This window comes from Ranitomeya imitator, chromosome 3 (genome assembly GCF_032444005.1).
Source record: "Ranitomeya imitator isolate aRanImi1 chromosome 3, aRanImi1.pri, whole genome shotgun sequence".
NCBI classification, from domain to species: Eukaryota; Metazoa; Chordata; class Amphibia; order Anura; family Dendrobatidae; genus Ranitomeya; species Ranitomeya imitator.
In genome coordinates, this window is record NC_091284.1 from 188,108,725 (window position 1) to 188,135,366 (window position 26,642).

At 39.9% G+C, this 26,642-nt stretch overlaps 1 protein-coding gene across 1 annotated transcript in view; it reads left to right on the forward strand.

Annotated features, from left to right (window-relative positions):
* CD53 (CD53 molecule) overlaps nucleotides 1–26,642 on the forward strand; it is an 80,726-nt gene that overhangs the window by 23,274 nt on the left and 30,810 nt on the right. Inside the window, exons 2-4 of the mRNA XM_069761707.1 lie at nucleotides 13,558–13,637; nucleotides 15,770–15,958; nucleotides 17,682–17,756. Of these exons, the coding sequence (XP_069617808.1) occupies nucleotides 13,578–13,637; nucleotides 15,770–15,958; nucleotides 17,682–17,756 (324 nt within the window). The 5' untranslated portion in view covers nucleotides 13,558–13,577. The remainder of the gene's footprint in view (nucleotides 1–13,557; nucleotides 13,638–15,769; nucleotides 15,959–17,681; nucleotides 17,757–26,642) is intronic.

A 26,642-nucleotide genomic window follows, 5' to 3' on the forward strand; every position in this document is an offset into this window, starting at 1 on the left:
AATGCAACATCAAGGAGGGATAACCCCTTCTCCACCTTGCGATTTTCCATTTTTTGCCTTTTTGTTTTTTGCTCCCCTTCTTCTCAGAACCATAACTTTTTGTTTTTTCTGTCAATATGGCAGTTTGTTGGATGAGTTGTAGTCTTGAACTACACCATTTACCATATAGTGTACTTGAAGACACAAAAGAGCATAGTGAGGTCAAAAATACTCTGTTGTAAAAAAAATCACAGTAATAAGCAAGTGCTAGTCAAAAGATGGAAAAAACAGGGTATTTAGTTGATACTTTTTGCAAAAAAAATGTATACTAAGCTGCTCCACCAATCGTCAAGGTATACCCATATAGAGAAGTCCTAACTAATAATAATAATAATAATCTTTATTTTTATATAGCGCTAACATATTCCGCAGCGCTTTACACTTTGCACACATTATCATCACTGTCCCCGATTGGGCTCACAATCTAGAATTCCTATCAGTATGTCTTTGGAATGTGGGAGGAAACCGGAGTGCCCAGAGGAAACCCACGCAAACACGGAGAGAACATACAAACTCTTTGCAGATGTTGTCCTGGGTGGGATTAGAACCCAGGACCCCAGCGCTGCAAGGCTGTAGTGCTAACCACTGCGCCACCGTGCTAATGTATATAATCCCTATCTGATGTATTTAAAAACCTGATCATCTGTATAGTACCTGTTTAAGCAGGGTTCAATGAGGGAATATCCATGTGGACATGCTGGATGGAACAGCTTAAGTGCAGATAACCCACAAATGAGTTGTGGACTCCTCAGTCTTGTAGAAACAACAGAACAATTATAGAACCAGAAACACATGGGCTACTTGCACATTGAACAAGTCTGTAAGAACATGTTCACACACACCACCAAGAAACTTGAAGACACAAAAGAGCACAGTGAGGTCAAAAATACTCTGTTGTAAAAAAAAAATCACAGTAATAAGCAAGTGCTAGTTAAAAGATGGAAAAAACAGGGTATCTAGTTGATACGTTTTTTTGCAAAAAAATGTATACTAAGCTGCTCCACCAATATAGGGATAGGGATTATATACATTAGTTAGGACTGCTCTATATGGGTATACCTTGATGATTGGTGGAGCAGCTTAGTATACATTTTTTTGCAAAAAGACGTATCAACTAAATACCCTGTTTTTTTCCATCTTTTGACTAGCACTTGCTTATTACTGTGATTTTTTTTTTTACAACAGAGTATTTTTGACCTCACTGTGCTCTTTTGTGTCTTCAAGTTTCTTGGTGGTGTGTGAACATGTTCTAACAGACTTGTTCAATGGGCAAGTAGCCCATGTGTTTCTGGTTCCATATAGTGTACTGTAAAATAGGAAAAAAAATCCAAGTATGGTGAAATTGCAAAAAAAATTTGCAATTCCATAAATGTTTTTTGAAATTTTTATTTACCATGGTTACTGAATTCTAAAACTCACCTACCAATATGATTCTCCAGATCAGTATGAGTACACAGATACCAAACATGTATAGGTTATTTTTTATTTAGGTGCTGAAACAAAATCCAAAGTTGTTAGGGATTTTTTTTTTTACATTTTCCAAGACCCGTAACGTCATTATTTTCCATGATCTGGGGCTGGATGAGGGCTTATTTTTTGCACGCCGAGCTGACTTTTTTATTGATACCATTTTGTTGGAGATGTTTTGATTGCCTGTTAGTGCATTTTTTTGCTATGTTGCGACGACCAAAAAAAAATGTAATTGTGACATTTTAATTTTTTTCTCGTTAAGCTTTCTACTGATTTCATTAAATTACTTAATATTTTGATAGATCGGACATTTCTGAACATAGCGATACCAAAAATGTGTATTTTTTCCATGATTTTTCTTGTTTTTTTTAATGAGGCAAAAGGGGGTGAGTGTTGTGAGTTCTGTTTTTGGGCTCCCTCTGGTGGTTACTGATGGTACTGGGTGACTTGTCTTTCCTGGGTTTCTGGGTTCCACCTGTTCCATCAGCATATGGGAGTTTCCTATTTAACCTGGCTTTGCTGGCATTTCCTCGCCGGTTAGCAATGTATCCAGTGTGTCTTGTTACCTCTGCTCCCTGCTCCTAGAACCTTCTGGACAAGCTAAGTTTGGATTTTCCTGTTTTGTGTTTTGCTTAATTTGGTTTTTAGTCCAGCCTGCAGATATGTGATTCTCTGCTGCTGGTTGCTCTAGTGGGCTGAAATTGCTTTTCATGTACCATGAGTTGGCACATGAGTTCAAGTAATTTCAGGATGGGTTTTTGAAGGGTTTTTCGCTGACCGCGCAGTTCACTTTTGTATCCTCTGCTATCTAGCTTTAGCGGGCCTCATTTTGCTGAAACTGTTTTCATACTACGTATGTGCTTTCCTCTCATTTCACCGTCATTATATGTGGGGGGCTGCTATTTGCTGTGGGATATTTCTCTGGAGGCAAGAGAGGTCTGTGTTTCTTCTGATAGGGGAAGTGAGATCTTCGGCTGGAGCGAGACGTCTAGGATCATCGTAGGCACGTTCCCCGGCTACTTTTATTTGTGTGTTAGGTTCAGGGTCGCGGTCAGCTCAGGTTCCATCGCCCTAGAGCTTGTTTGTGTCTGTGCTTGTCCTTTTTGTGATCCCCTGCCATTGGGATCATGACAGTATAACCGGCCCACAAAGTGTTAATTGTATTGGCTGAAGTAGGAGGATAAGTAGTCTGAGGAAGTTTTTTTTTTTTTTTTCCCCTCAGAGTTTGCTGCCTAGCCTTATTGCAGCTTGGCTACTTCCTCCTCCTCTTAATCTTTGAATGGCTCTGATCTCAGCTGTTTATCATGGACGTCCAGAGTTTGGCTTCCAGCCTGAATAATCTTGCCGCTAAGGTTCAAAATATACAGGATTTTGTTGTACATGCTCCTATGTCTGAACCTAGAATTCCTGTCCCAGAGTTTTTTTCTGGAGATAGATCTCGTTTTCTGAATTTTAGGAACAATTGCAAGTTGTTTCTTTCTTTGAAATCTCGCTCCTCTGGAGACCCTGCTCAGCAAGTCAAGATAATTATATCTTTCCTGCGGGGTGACCCTCAGGATTGGGCATTTGCATTGGCACCAGGGGACCCTGCGTTGCTTAATGCAGATGCGTTTTTTCTGGCATTGGGTTTGCTCTATGAGGAACCTAGCCAAGAGATTCAGGCTGAAAAAGCTTTGTTGGCCCTCTCTCAGGGGCAAGATGAAGCAGAAATTTATTGTCAAAAATTTCGGAAGTGGTCGGTACTTACTCAGTGGAATGAGTGCGCTCTGGCTGCAAAGTTTAGAGATGGCCTTTCTGAGGCCATTAAAGATGTTATGGTGGGGTTCCCTGCGCCTGCTGGTCTGAATGAGTCTATGACTATGGCTGTTCAGATTGATCGGCGTTTACGGGAGCGCAAACCTGTGCATCATTTGGCGGTGTCGTCTGAACCGTCACCTGAGATAATGCAATGTGATAGAATTCAGTCCAGAAGTGAACGGCAAAAGTATAGGCGGAAAAAAGGGTTGTGCTTTTATTGTGGTGATTCAGCTCATGTTATATCAGCATGCTCTAAACGCACAAAAAAGGTTGATAAGTCTGTTGCCATTAGTACTTTACAGTCTAAGTTCATTCTGTCTGTGACTCTGATTTGTTCATTATCATCCATTTCCGTCGATGCCTATGTGGATTCAGGCGCTGCCCTGAGTCTTATGGATTGGTCATTTGCCAATCGCTGTGGGTTTAGTCTGGAGCCTCTGGAAGTCCCTATTCTTTGAAGGGAATTGACTCTACACCTTTGGCTATGAATAAACCTCAGTACTGGACACAAGTGACCATGCGTATGACTCCCGTTCATCAGGAGGTGATTCGCTTCCTGGTACTGTATAATTTGCATGATGTTCTAGTACTTGGTCTGCCATGGTTACAAACTCATAATCCAGTCCTTGACTGGAAATCAGTGTCTGTGTTAAGCTGGGGTTGTCAGGGGGTTCATGATAATGCACCTCCGATTTCTATCGCTTCATCTACTCCTTCTGAGATTCCTGTGTTTTTGTCTGACTATCGGGATGTTTTTGAGGAGCCTAAGCTCAGTTCGCTTCCTCCTCACAGGGATTGCGATTGTGCTATAAATTTAATTCCGGGCAGTAAATTTCCTAAAGGTCGTTTGTTCAATCTGTCAGTGCCAGAGCATACTGCTATGCGGGATTATGTTAAGGAGTCCTTGGAAAAGGGACATATCCGTCCATCTTTGTCCCCTTTGGGAGCAGGTTTTTTTTTCGTGGCCAAGAAAGATGGTTCCTTGAGGCCTTGTATAGATTATCGTCTTTTGAATAAGATTACCGTAAAATATCAGTATCCTTTGCCATTGTTGACTGATTTGTTTGCTCGCATTAAGGGGGCTAAATGGTTCACTAAGATTGATCTTCGGGGTGCGTATAATCTTATACGAATAAAGCAAGGTGATGAGTGGAAAACCGCATTTAATACGCCTGAGGGCCATTTTGAGTATTTGGTAATGCCTTTTGGACTTTCTAATGCTCCTTCAGTCTTCCAGTCCTTTATGCACGATATTTTCCGTGAATATCTGGATAAATTTATGATTGTGTATTTGGATGATATTTTGGTTTTTTCTGATGACTGGGAGTCTCATGTTCAGCAGGTCAGGAAGGTGTTTCAGGTCCTGCGGGCCAATTCCTTGTTTGTAAAAGGCTCAAAGTGTCTCTTTGGAGTCCAGAAGATTTCTTTCTTGGGGTATATTTTTTCCCCTTCTACTATTGAGATGGATCCCGTCAAGGTTCAGGCTATTTGTGACTGGACGCAGCCTACATCTCTTAAGAGTCTACAGAAGTTCTTGGGCTTTGCTAATTTCTATCGTCGTTTTATAACTAATTTTTCTAGTGTTGTTAAGCCTTTGACGGATTTGACTAAGAAGGGTGCTGATGTTGCTAATTGGTCTCCTGCGGCTGTGGAGGCCTTTCAGGAACTTAAGCGCCGGTTTTCTTCTGCTCCTGTGTTGCGTCAGCCAGATGTTTCGCTCCCTTTTCAGGTTGAGGTTGATGCTTCCGAGATTGGAGCGGGGGCGGTTTTGTCACAGAGAATCTCCGATGGCTCAGTGATGAAGCCATGCGCGTTTTTTTCTAGAAAGTTTTCGCCGGCTGAGCGGAATTATGATGTTGGTAATCGGGAACTTTTGGCCATGAAGTGGGCATTTGAGGAGTGGCGTCATTGGCTAGAGGGTGCTAGACATCGTGTGGTGGTCTTGACTGATCACAAAAATTTGATTTACCTTGAGTCTGCCAGGCGTCTGAATCCTAGACAGGCTCGTTGGTCACTGTTTTTCTCTCGTTTCAATTTTGTGGTTTCATACCTGCCAGGTTCAAAGAATGTGAAGGCGGATGCTCTTTCTAGGAGTTTTGTGCCTGACTCCCTTGGAAATTCTGAGCCCTCTGGTATCCTTAGGGATGGGGTGATTTTGTCTGCTGTCTCCCCAGACTTGCGACGTGCTTTGCAGGAGTTTCAGGTGGCTAAACCTGATCGTTGTCCGCCTGAGAGACTGTTTGTTCCGGATAATTGGACCAGTAGAGTCATCTCCGAGGTCCATTCTTCTGCGTTGGCAGGTCATCCTGGAATATTTGGTACTAGAGACTTGGTGGCCAGGTCTTTTTGGTGGCCTTCCTTGTCGAGGGATGTGCGTTCTTTTGTGCAGTCTTGTGAGGTTTGTGCTCGGGCTAAGCCTTGCTGTTCTCGGGCCAGTGGATTGTTGTCACCTTTGCCTATCCCGAAGAGGCCTTGGACGCACATTTCCATGGACTTTATTTCGGATCTCCCTGTCTCTCAAAAAATGTCCGTCATCTGGGTTGTGTGTGATCGCTTTTCTAAAATGGTTCATCTGGTACCCTTGCCTAAGTTACCTTCCTCCTCTGAGTTGGTCCCTCTGTTTTTTCAGAATGTGGTTCGTTTGCATGGGATTCCTGAGAACATAGTTTCTGACAGGGGATCCCAGTTTGTGTCTAGATTTTGGCGGACTTTCTGTGCTAAGATGGGCATTGATTTGTCCTTTTCGTCTGCATTCCATCCTCAGACGAATGGCCAGACTGAACGAACTAATCAGACCTTGGAAACTTATTTAAGGTGTTTTGTTTCTGCTGATCAGGATGACTGGGTTACCTTTTTGCCGCTGGCCGAGTTTGCGCTTAATAATCGGGCTAGTTCTGCTACCTTGGTTTCTCCTTTCTTTTGTAATTCGGGGTTTCATCCTCGTTTTTCCTCTGGTCAGGTGGAACCTTCTGATTGTCCTGGAGTGGACATGGTGGTGGATAGGTTGCATCGGATTTGGAGTCATGTGGTGGACAATTTGAAGTTGTCCCAGGAGAAGGCTCAGCAGTTTGCTAATCGCCGTCGCCGCGTGGGTCCTCGACTTCTTGTTGGTGACTTGGTGTGGTTGTCTTCTCGTTTTGTTCCTATGAAGGTCTCTTCTCCTAAGTTCAAGCCTCGGTTCATCGGTCCCTATAGGATCTTGGAAATTCTTAACCCTGTGTCGTTTCGTTTGGATCTCCCGGCATCGTTTGCTATTCATAATGTGTTTCATCGGTCGTTGTTGCGGAAGTATGAGGTACCTGTTGTTCCTTCTCTTGAGCCTCCTGCTCCAGTGCTGGTGGAGGGAGAATTGGAGTATGTTGTGGAGAAGATCTTGGATTCTCGTGTTTCCAGACGGAAACTCCAGTATTTGGTCAAGTGGAAGGGTTATGGTCAGGAGGATAATTCTTGGGTGGTTGCCTCGGATGTTCATGCTGATGATTTGGTTCGCGCTTTTCATAGGGCTCATCCTGGTCGCCCTGGTGGTTCTCGTGAGGGTTCGGTGACCCCTCCTCAAGGGGGGGGTACTGTTGTGAGTTCTGTTTTTGGGCTCCCTCTGGTGGTTACTGATGGTACTGGGTGACTTGTCTTTCCTGGGTTTCTGGGTTCCACCTGTTCCATCAGCATATGGGAGTTTCCTATTTAACCTGGCTTTGCTGGCATTTCCTCGCCGGTTAGCAATGTATCCAGTGTGTCTTGTTACCTCTGCTCCCTGCTCCTAGAACCTTCTGGACAAGCTAAGTTTGGATTTTCCTGTTTTGTGTTTTGCTTAATTTGGTTTTTAGTCCAGCCTGCAGATATGTGATTCTCTGCTGCTGGTTGCTCTAGTGGGCTGAAATTGCTTTTCATGTACCATGAGTTGGCACATGAGTTCAAGTAATTTCAGGATGGGTTTTTGAAGGGTTTTTCGCTGACCGCGCAGTTCACTTTTGTATCCTCTGCTATCTAGCTTTAGCGGGCCTCATTTTGCTGAAACTGTTTTCATACTACGTATGTGCTTTCCTCTCATTTCACCGTCATTATATGTGGGGGGCTGCTATTTGCTGTGGGGTATTTCTCTGGAGGCAAGAGAGGTCTGTGTTTCTTCTGATAGGGGAAGTGAGATCTTCGGCTGGAGCGAGACGTCTAGGATCATCGTAGGCACGTTCCCCGGCTACATTTGTGTGTTAGGTTCAGGGTCGCGGTCAGCTCAGGTTCCATCGCCCTAGAGCTTGTTTGTGTCTGTGCTTGTCCTTTTTGTGATCCCCTGCCATTGGGATCATGACAGGTGAGTTGAGCTTTTATGTTTTTTACTTTTGTAATATTTTTTAAAACTTTTTTTTACTGTTTACTTGCTTCAATAGGCCCCTTAGGAGACTTGAAGCTGCGATTCTCTGATCGCCTGTGCTAAGTTTAGCATAAATCATGATCTCCTATGTGTAGCATAATTTATGCTTTCCTATGAAGTCATAGAAGTTTAACATTGACAGGCACAAGAGTTTTCTGCAGACCCCCAATTCTCATGACAGCCCATCTGTGCCACGTGATCACGTGACAGGGGCACGGATGAGTGGGTCTCATGATGCGCTTCCGGTTTGCACGAGGTTAATGCTGCTGTCAGAGATTAACTGTTACATTTAACATGTTAACATCCGCAGGTGGATCGTGGATCACATCAGGTATCATGTGTAGGGAAAGATGCTTTCTCAGCACTGGAGCCTGCATCAAATATATAGGTACCTCCAAGGTCTTACAGGGTTTAATGTAAACCTGTCATCTGCCTCAGGCTGCGAAAGCGCAAACAACATGAAATCTAGACAGGCTCCCTCATTGCCAATAGTAATTTTTTATAATATTGCATGAAAATGATCAGGGAACTGTGGTTGTGATCAGAAAATGTCCCTGCATGGTCAGACACAGCCATTACACAGTACACAGCAGGGGCACATTTATAAGAATATCAACACAGGAAGATTTTTTTAACATCCAATTGCGGAACTTATTATTATTCCAAGATCTATTGGTTAACATGTACTTTGTTCATGAGAAAAACCCTTCAATGCTAAAATAATGAAGACACTGGGCTTTGTACAAAAGGGGCTTTATATTCAAAGATGCAAATGATTTTCATATGGAGGAGGATGATGGACAGGACCACCTTAATGACCTACTGACCTTTACCAAACAATTGCAGAAATTTTTGCAACAAATCTGTGGCAAGTAAAATTACCTGCCACAAATAGATAAAAGTACTCCACTATGACTTTTAATGCCTACCCTATAACTTGTGCTTGTAGATTGCTACCAACAGTGAGATGACAATATCAGTAAAGATAAAAGCAGCAATGAAACTGTGTGTTTCCTGTTACAATATACAGTAAATATTTTTAGCACTCGAGGTTTTGGGTGTGTTTAAATGTCAGTTCTTAATTTAACATTTTTGTTAAAAGTTTAAAAAAAAATAGGTAGAAAACACCCCGACACAGTATACCTTCGAAGACGAGGAGGCAACAATATTGCGTAGGATTCATTGTACTATGCTTAGAGCAAACAAGAAAGGGATCATAAAAAAATTGGTAGGGAATAGGGATAATGAAATAAAGTTAAATTTTGTTTGAGACTGTAGATAACTAGCTTGCACCATTTTACTTACTGATCCAAAAGTAGAGCCTGTTTGGTTGTAAATGTACATGGAATGAAAATTTTCTGGGAGGATTTGCGAATATAAAAAATAATCACATTTACAGTATGAGCTAGGAGGAGGAGATTAAACCAAATCTATTCCACATGCTCCAGAATCTTTCAGAACAAAAACTGACCTTAAATCCACGGCATATCAATTTATGTTGCGTATTTTCACTACAAACGTTACCAGATTTTAATAGAGTGGGGTGAAATCTGCAACAGAATGTGCATGTTATAAGTGGATATTGCTGTGGACCCTCCATAGAATTGTAGTTAAATCTGTTGGCATATTTGCACACCTACCTAGGGATATATTCACATGAAATTTTTATAAGGCAGAAAAACATAACTAGGTTTTCAAGAGAAAACCACGTCCATGTTTTTTAATAAAGTTTTCAGTTCTGAGAGTACGTGCACGCCACGTCTTTTTCAAGCGGATTCTGCCCAGAATCCGCCAGAAAAATTGCAGTAAAAATGCCCCATAAACTGAACATTATGCACAGCAATGTCAAAAGGACTTTGCTGTGCGCATGTTTCATCTGATGCCACGTCTTTTAGCCACTTTAGAGTTTGGAAACCTTGAATTGGTAAATGAAGTGACATGATCATTCAATGGGCAGCTACTGCTTTGAAGCCACCCGCTTTCTATTTTTCAGTGTAGAGTAAATGACACCGGCGGCCACAAGAATGATGACAAGGTCATTGCCAAAGTTGCTTCAGGAAAACGACCAACAGCAGAAAACCATCAGGTTTAGCGTGGGAAAATTCAACAGTGTGGGCACATAGTGTGAAAGGGTTTTTATGTGGTTTCGGATTTGGTTTTGAGGGGTTTACATTTAACAATCTTTTTTTCCAAGCATTTTTTTTGTTTAATAACCCCTTTACCCCCAAGGGTGGTTTGCATATTACTGACCAGGCCAGTTATAAGGGTTAAAAGTTGACTAGCGATTTCTCATTTTTACAACCCCATGTTTTTTAGGGACCACATCACATTTGAAGTCACTTTGAGGGGTCTATATGATAGAAAATACCCAAAAGTGACACCATTCTAAAAACTGCACCCCTCAAAGTGAGCAAAGCCACATTCAAGAAGTTTATTAACCCTTCTGATGCTCCACAGGAATTTTTGGAATGTTTAAAAAAATCTGAACATTCAACTTTTTTCACAAAAAAATTACTTGAGATACCAATTTTTTTATTTTTTTATTTCCCAAGGGTAACAGGAGAAATTGAATCGAAAAAAGCTATGGTGCAATTTGTCCTGAGTACGCTGATACCCCATATGTGGAGGAAACCACAGTTTAGGCGCATGACAGAGCTCGGAAGGGAAGGAGTGCCATTTAACTTTTTCAACGCAAAATTGGTTGGAATTGAGATCGGACACATGCCATGTTTGGAGAGCCAATGATGTACCTAAACAGAGAAAAATCCCCATAAGTGACACCATTTTAGAAACTAGACCCCAATGAAACTTATGCGTGATGAGAATGTTCACAGAAGTTTATAATGTAGAGCTGTAAAATTAAAAAATCAATTTTTTTCCAGAACAATTACCTTTTCACGCCCAATTTTAATTTTCCTAAGGGTAACAGGACCCCAAAAGTTATTGTGCAATTTGTCCTGAGTACACTGATAGCTCATATGTGGGGGTAAACCACTGTTTTGGTGCATGGCAGAGCTCAGAAGGGAAGGAGCACCATTTGACTTTTCAATGCAAATTGGCTGGAATTGAGATCAGATGCCATGTCACATTTGGAGAGCCCCTGATGTGCCTTAACAGTAGAAACCCCCCACAAATGACACCATTTTGAAAACTAGACCCCCAAGGAACTTATTTAGATGTGTGGTAAGCACTTTGAACCCACAATGGCTTCACAAAAGTTTATAACGTAGAGCCGTAAAATCATATTATTTCCAGAAAAATGATCTTTTTGCTCCAATTTTTTTATTTTCCCAAGGGTAACAGAAGAAATTGGACCCCAAGAGTTATTGTGCAATTTTTCCTGAGTATGCTGATACCCCATATGTGGGGGTAAACTACTGTTCGGGCACATGGCAGAGCTCAGGAGGGAAGGAGTGCCAGATTTTACTGTTATGGTTTGCAGGTGCCATAACCCACTGGGAGAGCCCATGAGGTCAAACAGCAGAACCCCCCATAAGTGACCCCATTTTACGAATTACACCTCTCAATGAATTCATCTAGGGGTGTAGTGATCACATTGACACCATGGGTGTGTCACAGAATTTTATACCATTGGGCAGCCATGCTGAGAGACTTGAGAGGAATGGAGCGCTATTTGCCTATTCAAGTGAATGGGTCTGTGCACATGTTAGTGTGTTTCCACGGACCGTGTGTCCATGGGCAAAACACGTTGACATGTCCGGTTTTTAATGTCAGCATGGGCCACAAAACATCCAGCACACATGCATACACATAACACACATGGATGTCATCCTGTGACACTCAGACGCTGGGGAAGAAGCTTTACAGTAAGCGCTGTTCCCTGGCGTAGGGTGGTGAACACGGCTCTCATCATTCTCTCCTGCTCTGCTGGCAATTGGCACAAGCAGGGGAGAATGATTTTCACCTGCTTGTGCCGATCACTGGCAGAGCAGGGGAGAATGATGAGAGCCGTCATTCTCCCCTGCTTGTGCTGATCGCCAGCAGAGCAGGGGAGAATGATGCCGTGTTCAGCACCCGGCTCCGGCACCCGAAGTTTTCACTTTTATTATTATTATTATTATTTATTATTATAGCGCCATTTATTCCATGGCGCTTTACATGTGAGGAGGGGTATACATAATAAAACAAGTACAATAATCTTGAAAAATACAAGTCACAACTGGTACAGGAGGAGAGAGGACCCTGCCCGCGAGGGCTCACAATCTACAAGGGATGGGTGAGGATACAGTAGGTGAGGGTAGAGCTGGCCGTGCAGCGGTTTGGTCAATCGGTGGTTACTGCAGGTTGTAGGCTTGTCGGAAGAGGTGGGTCTTCAGGTTCTTTTTGAAGGTTTCGATGGTAGGCGAGAGTCTGATATGTTGTGGTAGAGCATTCCAGAGTAGGGGGGATGCACGAGAGAAATCTTGTATGCGATTGTGGGAAGAGGAGATAATAGGGGAGTAGAGAAGGAGATCTTGTGAGGATCGGAGGTTGCGTGCAGGAAAGTACCGGGAGACGAGGTCACAGATGTATGGAGGAGACAGGTTGTGGATGGCTTTATATGTCATGGTTAGGCTTTTGTACTGGAGTCTCTGGGTGATGGGGAGCCAGTGCAGGGATTGACAGAGGGGAGAGGCCGGGGAATAGCGGGGGGACAGGTGGATTAGTCGGGCAGCAGAGTTTAGAATAGATTGGAGGGGTGCAAGAGTGTTAGAGGGGAGGCCACAGAGCAGGAGGTTACAGTAGTCAAGGCGGGAGATGATGAGGGCATGGACTAGGGTTTTTGCAGATTCTTGGTTTAGGAATGTGCGGATCCGTGAAATATTTTTGAGTTGGAGGCGGCAGGAAGTGGAAAGGGTTTGGATATGTGGTTTAAAGGAGAGATCAGTGTCAAGGATTACCCCAAGACAGCGGGCTTGTGGGACTGGGGAGAGTGGGCAGCCGTTTACTGTAATGGATAGGTTCGTTGGGGAGATCGCGTGAGATGGGGGAAAGATGATGAATTCTGTTTTGTCCATGTTAAGTTTTAGAAATCTAGTGGAGAAGAAGGATGAAATAGCAGACAGACATTGAGGGATTCTGGTTAGTAGGGAGGTGATATCTGGTCCAGAGATGTAGATCTGTGTGTCGTCAGCATAGAGATGATACTGAAAGCCGTGAGATTCTATGAGCTGTCCCAGGCCAAAGGTGTAGATGGAGAAGAGCAGGGGTCCTAGAACTGAACCTTGCGGGACTCCGACAGATAGGGGGCGAGGTGAGGAGGTGGTGTGTGAGTGGGAGACGCTGAATGTACGGTCAGTTAGGTATGATGAGATCCAGGATAGGGCCAATTCTGTGATGCCAAGGGATGAGAGGGTCTGCAGCAGCAGGGAATGGTCCACTGTGTCAAAGGCAGAGGACAGGTCCAGGAGGAGGAGGACAGAGTAGTGTCGCTTGCTCTTGGCGGTTAATAGGTCATTGGTGACCTTAGTTAGGGCAGTTTCAGTGGAGTGGTGTGACCGGAAGCCTGATTGAACACTTGCACTCAGACTTGTATAGGTGCGCATGATCCGATCATCGGATGCACCCGCAGAATGCTGCACTCGCTGAACTGAGCTACCCCTTAGAATAACATTGATTGATAGTACAGTGTTTGTAATACGGCCATGTTATACACTCGTGTGACTCCAGCCTAATGCTGCAAAACCATATAACAAACTTTTACCAATCACTTTTAGAACCACAATTTTCGGATCTATAGTGATGGCATCTCAGCTGTTCCTTTGGCCCGTGTCCTTACACTAGGCACCAACTACATCATGCTTTATAATATAAGATAATAAAACAAGGCTAATTATACTAATAGCAGTATATTTCAAGTCACCTTTTCTTTTTACATTTTGCAGATTTATACATCGCATTAAACATGGGAAAATATATTCAAATGCTGAAGTATGTACTATTTGTCTTCAATTTATTATTTTGGGTAAGTTTAAATAGTTCAATATACAGTCACTCCAAATAGAGCTCTGACAAAAATCAAGAGACCGCTACAAAATGTTCAATTTGTCTGATTTTTCTCTTTATAAGTATATTTTTGAGTAAAATTTAAATTGTTCTTTTATTCTATAAACTTCTGACAACATGTCTCCGAAGTTCCAAGCAATAAATTTTTTTTTTTTTTTTTCTGAAAAGGAGAAATGGTCAAAATTAAAAAAAAAACCCAGTGCTTTCAGACCTCAAATAATGAAAAGAAAACAAGTTCATAATCATTTAGAAACAACAATACTTATGTTTTAACTCAGGAAGAGTTCAGAAATCAATATTTTGTGGAATAACCATGATTTTTAATCACAGCTTTCATGTGTCTTGGCATGCTTTCCACCAGTCTTTCACACTGCTTCTGGTACCAAAAATTTAAGCAGTTCATTTTCCTCTTGATTACATTCCAGAGGTTTTCAGTGGGGTTCAGGTCTGGAGATTGGGCTGCCCATGATAGGGTTTGGTTGTGATGGTTTCTTAATTTTTGCCAGAGCTGTAGAAAATAAGTCATTGATAGCCAGCAAATCTCAATAACAGATTTTTAAAGAAGTAAAAACCTGTAGTTAAAGGGAACTTGTCACATAAAACCTTGTGCCTTATCAGTTGATGACATGATATAGAGCAGGAGAAACACTGCAGATTAAGGCCATGTTCACATAGTCAGCATTTGGTAAGGATTTTACATCAGTATTTATAAGAACAAAAAACAAAAGTGGGTGATAAATACAGAAGTGGCAGATAGTGATGAGTGAGTATACTCGTTGCTCGGGTTTTCCAGAGCACGCTCGGGTGGTCTCCGAGTATTTGTGAGTGTTTGGAGATTTTGTTTTTGTTGATGCAGCTGTATGATTTACTGCTGCTAGCCAGCCTGTTTACATGTGGGGGTTGCCTGGTTGCTAGGGAATCCCCACATGTATTCAGCCTGTCTAGCAGGCGCAAATCATGTAGCTGAGGCAGCGAAAACTAAATCTCTGAACACTCACAAATACTCGGAGACCACCCGAGCGTGCTCTGGAAAACCCGAGCAACGAGTATACTCGCTCATCACTAGTGGTGACATGTTTCTATCATACTTTTCCTCTGATTGTTCTATTCCTGGTTTTGCCTTACAAATACTGATGTAAAATACTGAACGTGTGAATGTGGCCCAAGAGTGTATTCACACGACAGCATTTTATTGTCCATGTCTGGGCTGCCATATATAGCCTCTATTGAAGTGCATATAAGCAGAGCCGCAGTACCCATGAACGACCACTGCAGAGTGAGCAGCGCTGTAGTTTGCTGTACTGATTCCGACACAGTTTACATCTATCTTCACATACTTGCGGTCACGTGACTGATGCTCACGACCCTAACAACGGTGAATCCTCACAGCGAGCGGTACTATCGCTGGGAGGATTCACAAGTCTGAAGTCGCATAGAATGTCAGACTTGTCATTTTAAACTGGACAACCCCTTTAAAGGGTGCCTGTCATGTTCCCAAACACTACTAACCTGCAGATACAGGGTTAATGTGCACATTAATAACATTAAAATGCTGTCTGGTCGCCATACTGACAGCGGACCTACTGGGAGTGAATGAACTATGTCCCTCCCAGGAGCCGCCGGGATTCAGCCATAGCAGCACACCAGCACATTTTGACAGATCGCTGTGCAGCGCACCTGTGCAGAGTCAGCTGTCAATCAAAGTGCTGGAGCATGCCTGCAACAGCCACACACAATGCACTGAGTGGTGATTGTACGCATGCCTCTGTAACTGAATGCCAGGAGAACAATAGTTAATATTCTCCACATAACCTGGGCTTTCAGTCAGGCATTTTAATTCTATTAACCTGCAGATTAACCCCATATATGCAGGGTAATAGCATTTAAGAGATTTAGGTTCCCTTTAATATATAATTCTTGATTTTAGTGTTCAGGTTTCCAGGCAGTATAAAGCTATTTGTAGCTTCCTTTATGGTTTAGTAATGTTATCAAACATACAGTGAATAAGTTAAGTTACTCAACTAGTTTTACATTATTAGGAATGTTGGTGTATAATATTAAGCCGGTTCTGATACTGTCCATTTTCTGTAGGTTACTGGATGTACCATAATCGCCATTGGAATCTACTTTGTTGTGCACAATGTTTATGGGACCCTGTTTCCCGGTATCCCCTCTATTACAATCGGCAATGTCCTCATTTTGTTTGGCTGCATTATAATGGTATTCGGATTTCTAGGATGTATGGGAGCAATAAAGGAGAACAAATGCTTACTTCTTACTGTGAGTACGGGTGCACTCTTAATTATTGTAATACAATCAGAAAATGGAATTTATTTTCATAAGGATGAATACTGTATGTGATATTTAGTAAAATTGATTAAGTCATTTCTTGAGATCATATTTTTTGGACCATTGCTGGGTAAGAAATAATGTTTGGATTATATATTTTTGTCTATTTCTGCACCTACCCCTAAAAGAAGCATACCAAGCCATCTGTACTCAGACAGAGCTCTATAAGCAAACCAAGCCTGGTAATCAGCAGCAATAGAAATGCCTGGGATCTAGTGATGGGACCCAGTTCAGGAAGTTTTTACCATATCAGATGCCCAGTCTACTTGTATTTTTGTGTTTTTACAGTTGATTGTAGTGAGCAACTGTTTTAAGTAAGATTTCTTACAGAATAGATTATTTTGTTATTTGAGACAATTTGCATCATATATAACCTAGGCAACACATACACATTAGATACCTGTTGTCAAATGTTTGTTAAACTGATAAAGCAATGCAGGCGAGCTGAAGGTTGCTATCAAAGCAACCTGGGCTTCCATAACATCTCAGCAGTGCCACAGGCTGATCGCCTCCGAGCCACAGCGCATTGATGCAGTAATTGATGTAAAAGGAGCCCCGACCAATTATTGAGGGCATTTACTGAACATACATTTCAGTAGGCCAACGTTTCAGAATTTAAAATCATATTTTCAAGCTGGTGTTATAAAGTATTCTAATTTAATGAGATAATGGCTTTCGGGTTTTCATCGGCTGTAAGCCATAATCATCAACATTAACAGAAATAAACACTTGCATAGATCACTCTGTTTGCAATGACTGTTTTGTATTAAAGAACTGAAATAAATTAACTTTTTGAAGATATTCTCATTTTGTGAGAAGCACCTGTATATGAGAGGATGGGAGTAAACTGCTGCCAGGTACCACTCAGCTCCATAGAGAATAAAAGGATTGTGCATAGTGAAATCCAACAGCCTCATCTTTTTTTTTCTCAAAGACCTGATGCCAAGAAGAATTTAAGGCTGTGTGCGCACGTTGAGTATTTACTTGTAGAAATTTCTACAAGGTTTCTGGATTTCTTGACAACAAAACTGCTGTGGAAAATCCTTTTTTTTGTGTGTTTTTTTTTTTTGTGCATACAAAGGGTCATAAAGAAAGACGAAATAGCAAATGCCCAGCATATTCTGAAAGGAAAAATACTGATAAAGTGCACAACATTGACTTTGTTGGCATAAGGATTCCCTAGCGATTTTGGGCCAATTCTGAGTGGAAAAAACAATTCTAAAACGCATCAAAAACGCACCATGTGCACACAGCCCAAGGCAGGTTTCACTCATCCATGTTTCACGGTTTGTTCTTGGACTGTGAAGCACTTACTGGCTGCGGATTTCCTGACTCCAGCTCGACATCCTTGTAGGAGACTTGCAAAACAGACTGTATGTATATGGACATCTTTAGATTCTGTTCAGGTCACGCTGGAGCTTTATTCTATTCAGGGACATCGGAGACTGCTCCTATTACATGTTGAAAAATCCAATAAAGATACATATTCAAATTATTATGAAAGGGAAAAAAATTGATACCTAAAACAATCTGCCATCAAATGTGCTGCATCAAGATCTGTGCTCAAATACGGGCCCCATTGTGATTTCTATTAGAAGTAAGTACTGCATTTAATGACTAATGAAGAATGACTTTTTATTTCCATTTTTCTTAGTTCTTCATTTTGCTCTTGCTGATTCTGTTGATAGAAGTTGTTCTGGCAATTGTCCTCTTCATATATGAAAAAGAGGTAAGCTGTGTGATCTAATAAAGGATCTAAATGTAGTCTACTAATATCCCAATGTCAAAACAGCTTTCATTCTCTGTGGTCTTTAGAAATACCCTGGTTTAGGGAAAGAGGGGAAAAAAAAAAAAAAAGAGACAAGTGCGGCGCTTCCTCTGAGCGTAATACGTTTTTACCAACAAGTTAAAAACATTTCTTTTATGTGTAGTTATGCTCACCTTCTATCGGTAAGAAATGCACGTTGAGATTCTCAAGGAATCAATTCTTTAGGCAACTCTTCTTCGTATGTTGTATAATCCAATAAGGTGTGCAGCTCACTTTGGAGAACTATGTGTTGATCCTGCTTCAGATCCACATAGGTGGCAATTTCAAATAGAAAAAAAAAAAAAAACTCCAAGTAAATGTGGCGCTAAGCACCTACGGATTTTTTGAATTCATCCACTTCAAGTGAAAAATGTTAAAAAATTCATTTATTTTCTCAAAATAAAAAAATAAAATATATTTGTAAATTTTTTTAAAAAACAGTACAACGCGTTTCGGCTGCTATTTTTACAGTGCAGCCTTCATCAGGTAGTAAAAAAAAACAAAAAGAACAAACAATACAATAAGCACTATAATATGATGTTACAACCTCCAAGTTCTCTTATTTATGAGGGTTCCTAGAAGGGATTAGCAGGGCGGGACCGGGGATCAGGTTCTCCTTTCCTGATGACTAACTACATGGTAGCCTCTAAAGAGACACATTTATCTTATATATATAAAAGAGCAGTTTAGTACTTCTATTCTATCCAAAATGAGCTTTTAAATACATGGTATTACACTGTTACGAACAAACACAACATTAAAAATATAGGTATATACACAATCATAAATATGATTCATTCCAATACCTCATCAATACCATTACTATCAATTCATCCCATAAAATACATTTAAAAAATATATTTAAAAAATTTATAAAAAAAAAATTATTAAAAAAAAAAAAAAAAAAAAAAGAAAAGGGAATTTTCCTCTCTTTTTTTTTTTTTCTTCCTTTTCTTTTTTCTTTTTCTCCCTTCTCCTTTTTTTTTTTTTTTTACACATTCTCTACTACATCATTAAGTCCATTTGGATAAAGGCTCTTTATGGGACGTTTCGAGTCCTCATCGCTGTTGTATGCATCTGAATACAAAGAAAAAATATTACTATACCGTAGATATATAGATGATTTGATCATTTTCTGGGCCGGGACGGAGGAAGAAGCCTGTAAATTAATAGATTCTCTTAATAGCAATAACTGGGGCATCTCCTTTACGTCGTGCATTAGAAGGGACAAAATTGTGTTCCTGGACCTGGAATTGGGGCATGAAGCGGGGAAAATTATAACAAAAACACACTTCAAAAGCTGTGATACGAATGGCTACGTGGACTTTAGAAGTGCGCATTATAAAAAATGGAAAACTAATGTACCATTCAGCCAGTTCTTAAGGATACGAAAAAACTGTACAAACACTAAAGATTATGTGACCCAATCAGCGATACTGAAGAAAAGGTTCAGTGATAAGTATCCAAAAAAATTAATCGAGGCAGCATACAGAAAGAATTTGGACAAAGTACAGGAGGATTGTCTCCCAAGTAGGAAGAGAAAAGATTGTAATGCAGAGGAAACTAGAGGGAAAGAACGGCCAGCAAGCAATGAGGAGAATAAGAGAAATCTTTGGAAGTTTAATTTTATAACAACTTATAATAAAGGGAATGTATTGATAAGGAGAATTTTAAAAAAATATTGGTATATTTTAAAAAAAGATGTGATTCTTGGGAAAATGCTTCCAAGGGAACCGGGAGTAACCTTTAGGAGAGGGGCGACAGTGAAAAATATTGTAGCTCAGAGTAAATTAAGAGAGGTTCCAAAAATAAAAAACATGATAGGAAACAATACCAATGTGAATGGAGGGAAGATGAACACAGGAGTATATAGATGCTCTTCAAACAAATGTAAATGTTGTAAGATCATTAACCATGGAGCTCGGAGTATTCAATCTAATACCACTGGGGAAACAATTAAGATTAAGCAGAGACTCACATGTAGAACGGATTTTGTCATCTATGTAGTGACTTGCAAATGCGGGCTCCAATACGTGGGACGAACTTCCCAGGAATTGAGTGCCCGGATGAATAATCACCGCTATAATGCAAAGAACGGGCAGATTAAACATAGTCTGTCCCGTCATCTCCTGCTGAAGCACAATAAATGCTTCTGCATTACGGTCACACCGCTGGAGCATATACCAAAAGGGGCTAATAACAGGAACAAATTATTAAACCGCAAGGAGTCATATTGGATATATAGGTTACAAAGCCTTTATCCAAATGGACTTAATGATGTAGTAGAGAATGTGTAAGGGTTTGTCATAAATAGCTCAGTCGTTCGCGCATGTGTCAATACAACAACAACAAAAAAAACAAAACAAAACAAAACAAAACAAAAAAAAAAAAGGAGAAGGGAGAAAAAGAAAAAAGAAAAGGAAGAAAAAAAAAAAAAAAAAAAGAGAGGAAAATTCCCTTTTCTTTTCTTTTTTTTTTTTTTTTTAATAAATTTTTTTTATAAATTTTTTAAATATATTTTTTAAATGTACTTTATGGGATGAATTGATAGTAATGGTATTGATGAGGTATTGGAATGAATCATATTTATGATTGTGTATATACCTATATTTTTAATGTTGTGTTTGTTCGTAACAGTGTAATACCATGTATTTAAAAGCTCATTTTGGATAGAATAGAAGTACTAAACTGCTCTTTTATATATATAAGATAAATGTGTCTCTTTAGAGGCTACCATGTAGTTAGTCATCAGGAAAGGAGAACCTGATCCCCGGTCCCGCCCTGCTAATCCCTTCTAGGAACCCTCATAAATAAGAGAACTTGGAGGTTGTAACATCATTTTATAGTGCTTATTGTAGTGTTTGTTCTTTTTGTTTTTTTTACTACCTGATGAAGGCTGCACTGTAAAAATAGCAGCCGAAACGCGTTGTACTGTTTTTTAAAAAAATTTACAAATATATTTTATTTTTTTATTTTGAGAAAATAAATGAATTTTTTAACATTTTTCACTTGAAGTGGATGAATTCAAAAAATCCGTAGGTGCTTAGCGCCACATTTACTTTGAGTTTTTTTTTTTTTTTTTCTCTTTGAAATTTCATTCTCTGTGGGGCTCTCAGAAAAAGTCGATCACCGTTCATAGTGAACCTGTGAGAGCGGTATGAGACAACGTGCTACTGTAAAGTGAACGAGGGCGGTAACCGTGGATTAGTTGCTGATTCAGAACACCCCGGCACGTTACAGGAAAATTGTGTCCCAGTTCCAATGTGCTAGGTGTAGGGTGCATCAAACGCACTAGGATCTGCTTTCTCCAGGCTTCCATCTTCAGGAGCCACCGCACATAACTCAGTTCATCACTATGGGGATACATTTATATTCTGTTCATGGTCAATGGGTGCAATTATGCATCTTATTGTATATTGTATCTATAGATACCAACCGTCCCAGATCCAGCAGTCTTTGTCACTGCTGGCTTGACAAAGACCGTGATGTGAGGTCGAAACGTTGCATCACTTGGTGCTGGATTAAAGCCCACATTTTTTCCTTGAACTGGAGTGCTGCCTGATTTTTTTTTCATTTATATTTTGCGTTGGACAGCCGCATTATTCAGGAAATATTGCACCCAAAATCTGCTCAAGTTTGTGCTGCTATCTGTATTTTCTATTTATCTCTCTATCTATCTAATAAAATAGAACAAACGATTAAAAAACTCCACATAGAAAAAATAATGTAGCACAATAATACAATAACATTTTATTACAAATGTTAAATGGAGCCTGTCCTATCAGGTAACGCTATTAACCAGCAGGTGTAGGCTGAACTTTCAATACAGCGGTCAGGCACCTTCACAACACTATTAACCTGCAGATTAACGCTGCATCTAAAGGTTAATAGCATTATCCAAATTTGCATTTAACCCCTTTCTGACCTGTATACAAAAAAACCCTGTTTGGGAGAGAAGAACAGACAAATCGCGGCGCCCTAAGTGCGTAAACACAATATTATAGTCTTTAAAGGCTTTAGACTAAAATGGCTTTAGATCATGTATCCTCCAAATTCCCTCTGAGATACTTTTCAATATACAGGGCTTGCAGCTTGCCTCGGGTGGATCCAAGTGAGAGAGCCAGAGTAAGGCCGGGGTCACACTAGACCGTAATACGGACGAGTGCAATGCGATAAAAAATCGCATAGCACTCGTCCCAATGTTAATCAATGGGGCAGCTCCCATCATCCGATATTTTCTCGGCCGTATTCAGGATCCGAGGGAAATCGCAGCATGCTGCGATTGTCAGCGTTTCTCGGCCGAGAATCGCCAATGAAAGTCTATGGAAGCCCCAAAAATACGGATCACACACGGACCAGCAGTGTGACTTGCGAGGAATATGCAGCGCTGTTAGAGAGAAAAACCGGTAATTCAGTGCGGTGTACAGTAAAATCACACTGACAGCTTAGAATAGAATAGGTCGAATAAATGTGTACACATAGAATAGGTATATATATATATATGTCAGTGAGACACATATATATATATATATATATATATATATATATATATATATATATATATATTAATATTTCTTCCAGCGCTAGACAGCTTTAAAGCCGGTAATTCAATTACCGGCTTTTGCTTTCTCCTTCCTAAAACCCGACATGATATGAGACATGGTTTACATACAGTAAACCATCTCATATCACCATTTTTTTTGCATATTCCACACTACTAATGTCAGTAGTGTGTCTATGCAAAATTTGGCCATTCTAGCTAGTAAATTAAGGGGTTAAATGGCGGAAAAAATTGGCGTGGGCTCCCGCACAATTTTCTCCGCCAGAGTGGTAAAGCCAGTGACTGAGGGCAGATATTAATAGCCTGGAGAGGGTCCACGGTTATTGTGGGATATGGGGTAATGAAGGGTTAATGCCACCTTGCTATTGTAAGGTGACATTAAGCCAAATTAATAATGGAGAGGCGTCAATTATGACACCTATCCATTATTAATCCAATACTAGTAAAGGGTTAAAAATACACAAACACATTATTAAAAAATAATTTAATGAAATAAAAACAAAGGTTGTTGTAATATTTTATTGAACGCCCAATCCAATCACTGAAGACCCTCGTTCTGTAACAAAAAAAACATAATAAACCAACAATATCCTTACCTTCCGCAGATCTGTAAAGTCCAACGATGTAAATCCATCTGAAGGGGTTAAAATATTTTGCAGACACGAGCTTTGCTAATGCAGCAGCTCATGTCTGCAAAACCCCGGTGAATGTAGGTAAAGTAGGTCAATGACCTATATTTACCTGCATTTGCAGTGAGGCGCCCTCTGCTGGCTGTTCCTAGATCGTGGGAACTTTCCTAGAAAGCTACCTGGCTCGAGTTCGTATGAGGACAACCAGCAGAGGGCGCCCTCTTATGATCTCGAGCCTGGAGGAAGAGACTTTACTAGATCTTGTAAAAACAAGTCAATATAATGAGAAAGATGACAGGTTAAAGGGACTCTGTCACCTGAATTTGGCGGGACTGGTTTTGGGTCATATGGGCGGAGTTTTCGGGTGTTTGATTCACCCTTTACAGGCGTGTACTATGGAGGACAGAGAATGAACTTCAATCCAATATTGCAGCCAGCATGCAGCCAGCGGGTAAGGAAAGGGTGAATCAAACACCCGAAAACTCCGCCCATATGACCCAAAACCAGTCCCGCCAAATTCAGGTGACAGGTTACCTTTAAAGACCCTATTCCTGATATAATTGGTCTACCAGGTGGTTTTTCACAGTTCTTATGCACTTTTGGTAGATGATAAAATAACGCCATGGTTGGTGCAGGATTTGATAAAAACCTTTTTTCTGTTTTATTGAGAATGTTTCTCTCATAGGCTTCCTTAATCATATGGTGATAGTCCTGAACAAAGGATTGTGTAGGATCTTCTTTTAGAATTTTGTAATATCTCATATCAGTCAATATGTTCAAAGCTTCCTCAATATAGTCAGATCTGTTTTGCACAACTACTCCCCCTCCTTTATCAGCTTGCCTTATTACTATATCTGTATTTTGTCTCAAATCCTCCAATGCCATTTTCTCTCTTTTAGAGATATTGTTCTCCTTTTTTATCTCATTTTTTCCAATTCCATACTTTTGGTCCTCTGTGTTGATGAGGATTAAATACAGATTTTGGGTGTACCTCCTTGTGGATATATTCCCTTTCTTTGTTTGTCTCTATTAGGATCAGTATTTTTTTGGGATCCCCAATGTCCCCATTTTTTTCGTTCAACAAGAAATGCCTTTTAAGAGTGAGTTTGCGAGTGTACGCATTTAAAGGTTGGATAATTCTTGTACTGAACCTATGATTGAAATTGAGACAAAAAGGACCATCACTGGTCTTTTTTTGGACTTTGAAAAACATATGAAGATGGAAATAAGACATCAGATTGATGCAGAATTTTTAAGTATTTGTATTCATCAAAAAATTGTTCCGAATGGTTTGAAGATACATTTTAATAGTACTTTTTCAAATGACAGTAATTTTACCAATAATTGGAATAATATTTTAAATGATTGTTCTTTTAGTCTTATGAGTTTGTTAGTGGAAAAGCGTTCTGAGCTAGCCAGTAAAGCTGCAATGATTTGTGAAAAGAAATTACTTGAACTTGAAAAGTTTAAAAGTTTACATTTTTTTTAATTTGGTGAATGATGACATTACCAGGAAACACAAAGTATTTGAAAATGATCTAGTGGATGTAAAAATAAAAAATGTTTGTAGGGATACTGTTAAAACTAAACCAATGTCAAAGGAACCAATCAGGAATAAAAACCTGATAGGTATCAATGAACCAACAAAGAAAAAACCTAGTAATTTAAGAACAGAAGTCCTGGTCCCACAGGAATTAGGTTTAAAACAAACAAGGACTATAATCAATTCAAATATAAAAAATATACATGATATTGAAACAACTATATCTCAAATTAAATTACCACTAAATACGTCTACCCCCGAGAATATTCACACCATATTGAATAAAAATGCAAAAAAGAAAAAACCTCCACCCATTGAAAAAACATTCCATTAGAGCCCAGGATCATTATAATGAAAAATGCTCCAACATTACCTCTCCCTAATCCTGGACTTCCCCCATTGGAAATTCCTACTGCTTCCCACAGGTTGGAAATTTCCAATGTTGAATTTGATATAAATGAACTAACTATCCTGACCATGATCATACAGAATCCCCATCTACATTCACCACAGTATTACAAGCGCCCACTCCATCACCATCTTCAGTAGTATCCAACATCTCTTTTTTAGAGATAGGCCCCACACGTCCAAGTGTTTCAGAAATAATTTTACCACCACTAATCAGTTCTTCACAGACAGCTCAAATTTCAAGTCCAATACAAAAGAATCATATTACAAATTACTTCGCACCAACTGTAATATCAAGATCCAAAAAAAGAAAAGTAGAGCAAGAGGAAAAAGAGGAAAGGGATCTAATAGAAATCTGAGAATATGTAAAAAAACAAGGAACCCTGAAACTAATAAACAACTAAATCCGCCTCTGGTTAAAATATTTAATTTATCGTCCCATATTTTATCCTCCTCAGAAATGGAAATTTTAAGTAGGGGACTAAACTTCTGCCCTGCTCAAGATATGAATGCATTCGATCTTTTTCTCGATTTAAATGCGTACACTCGGAAACTCACTCTTAAAAGGCATTTCTTGTTGAATGAAAAAAATGGGGACATTGTGGATCCCAAAAAAATACTGATCCCAATAGAGACAAACAAAGAAAGGGAATATATCCACAAGGAGGTACACCCAAAATCTGTATTTAATCCTCATCAACACAGAGGACCAAATATAGATACTTTTTTTTTCATTAGTATCTGAAGAATTTAGGAAATGGGAAAATAATAAAAATAAACATAAAATCCAAAAGTATGGAGTTGGAAAAAACGAGATAAAAAAGGAGAATAATATCTCTAAAAGAGAGAAAATGGCATTGGAGGATTTGAGACAAAATACAGATATAGTAATAAAGCAAGCTGATAAAGGAGGGGGAGTAGTTGTGCAAAACAGATCTGACTATATTGAGGAAGCTTTGAACATGTTGTCTGATATGAGATATTACAAAATTCTAAAAGAAGATCCTACACAATCCTTTGTTCAGGACTATCACCATATGATTAAGGAAGCCTATGAGAGAAACATTCTCAATAAAACAGAAAAAAGGTTTTTATCAAATCCTGCACCAACCATGGCGTTATTTTATCATCTACCAAAAGTGCATAAGAACTGTGAAAAACCACCTGGTAGACCAATTATATCAGGAATAGGGTCTTTAACCTGTCATCTTTCTCATTATATTGACTTGTTTTTACAAGATCTAGTAAAGTCTCTTCCTTCATATTTGAGACATTCCACACAATTAATCGAGGAACTGAGGGATATTGAATGGGAAGATAACTATTCCCTTATCTCATTGGATGTTAATTCATTATATTCCAACATAGATCACGAAATGGGGGTAAATGCAGTGGGTTTTTATTTAGCAGAGACAGAGATGCTCCCCGAACAAAGAGATTTTCTGTTAAAGGGTCTGAAATTCATTCTTGAACACAATGTGTTCATTTTTGAAGGCGTACTGTACTTACAGTTGCTTGGCACCGCGATGGGGACTCGGGTCGCGCCAAGTTTCGCAAACTTATTCATGGGGCGATTCGAGTCCTCATCGTCACTTTGTAAACCTGTTTTCTATGACAAAATAAGGCTTTACAAACGCTTCATAGATGGTCTGATTATCATATGGAAG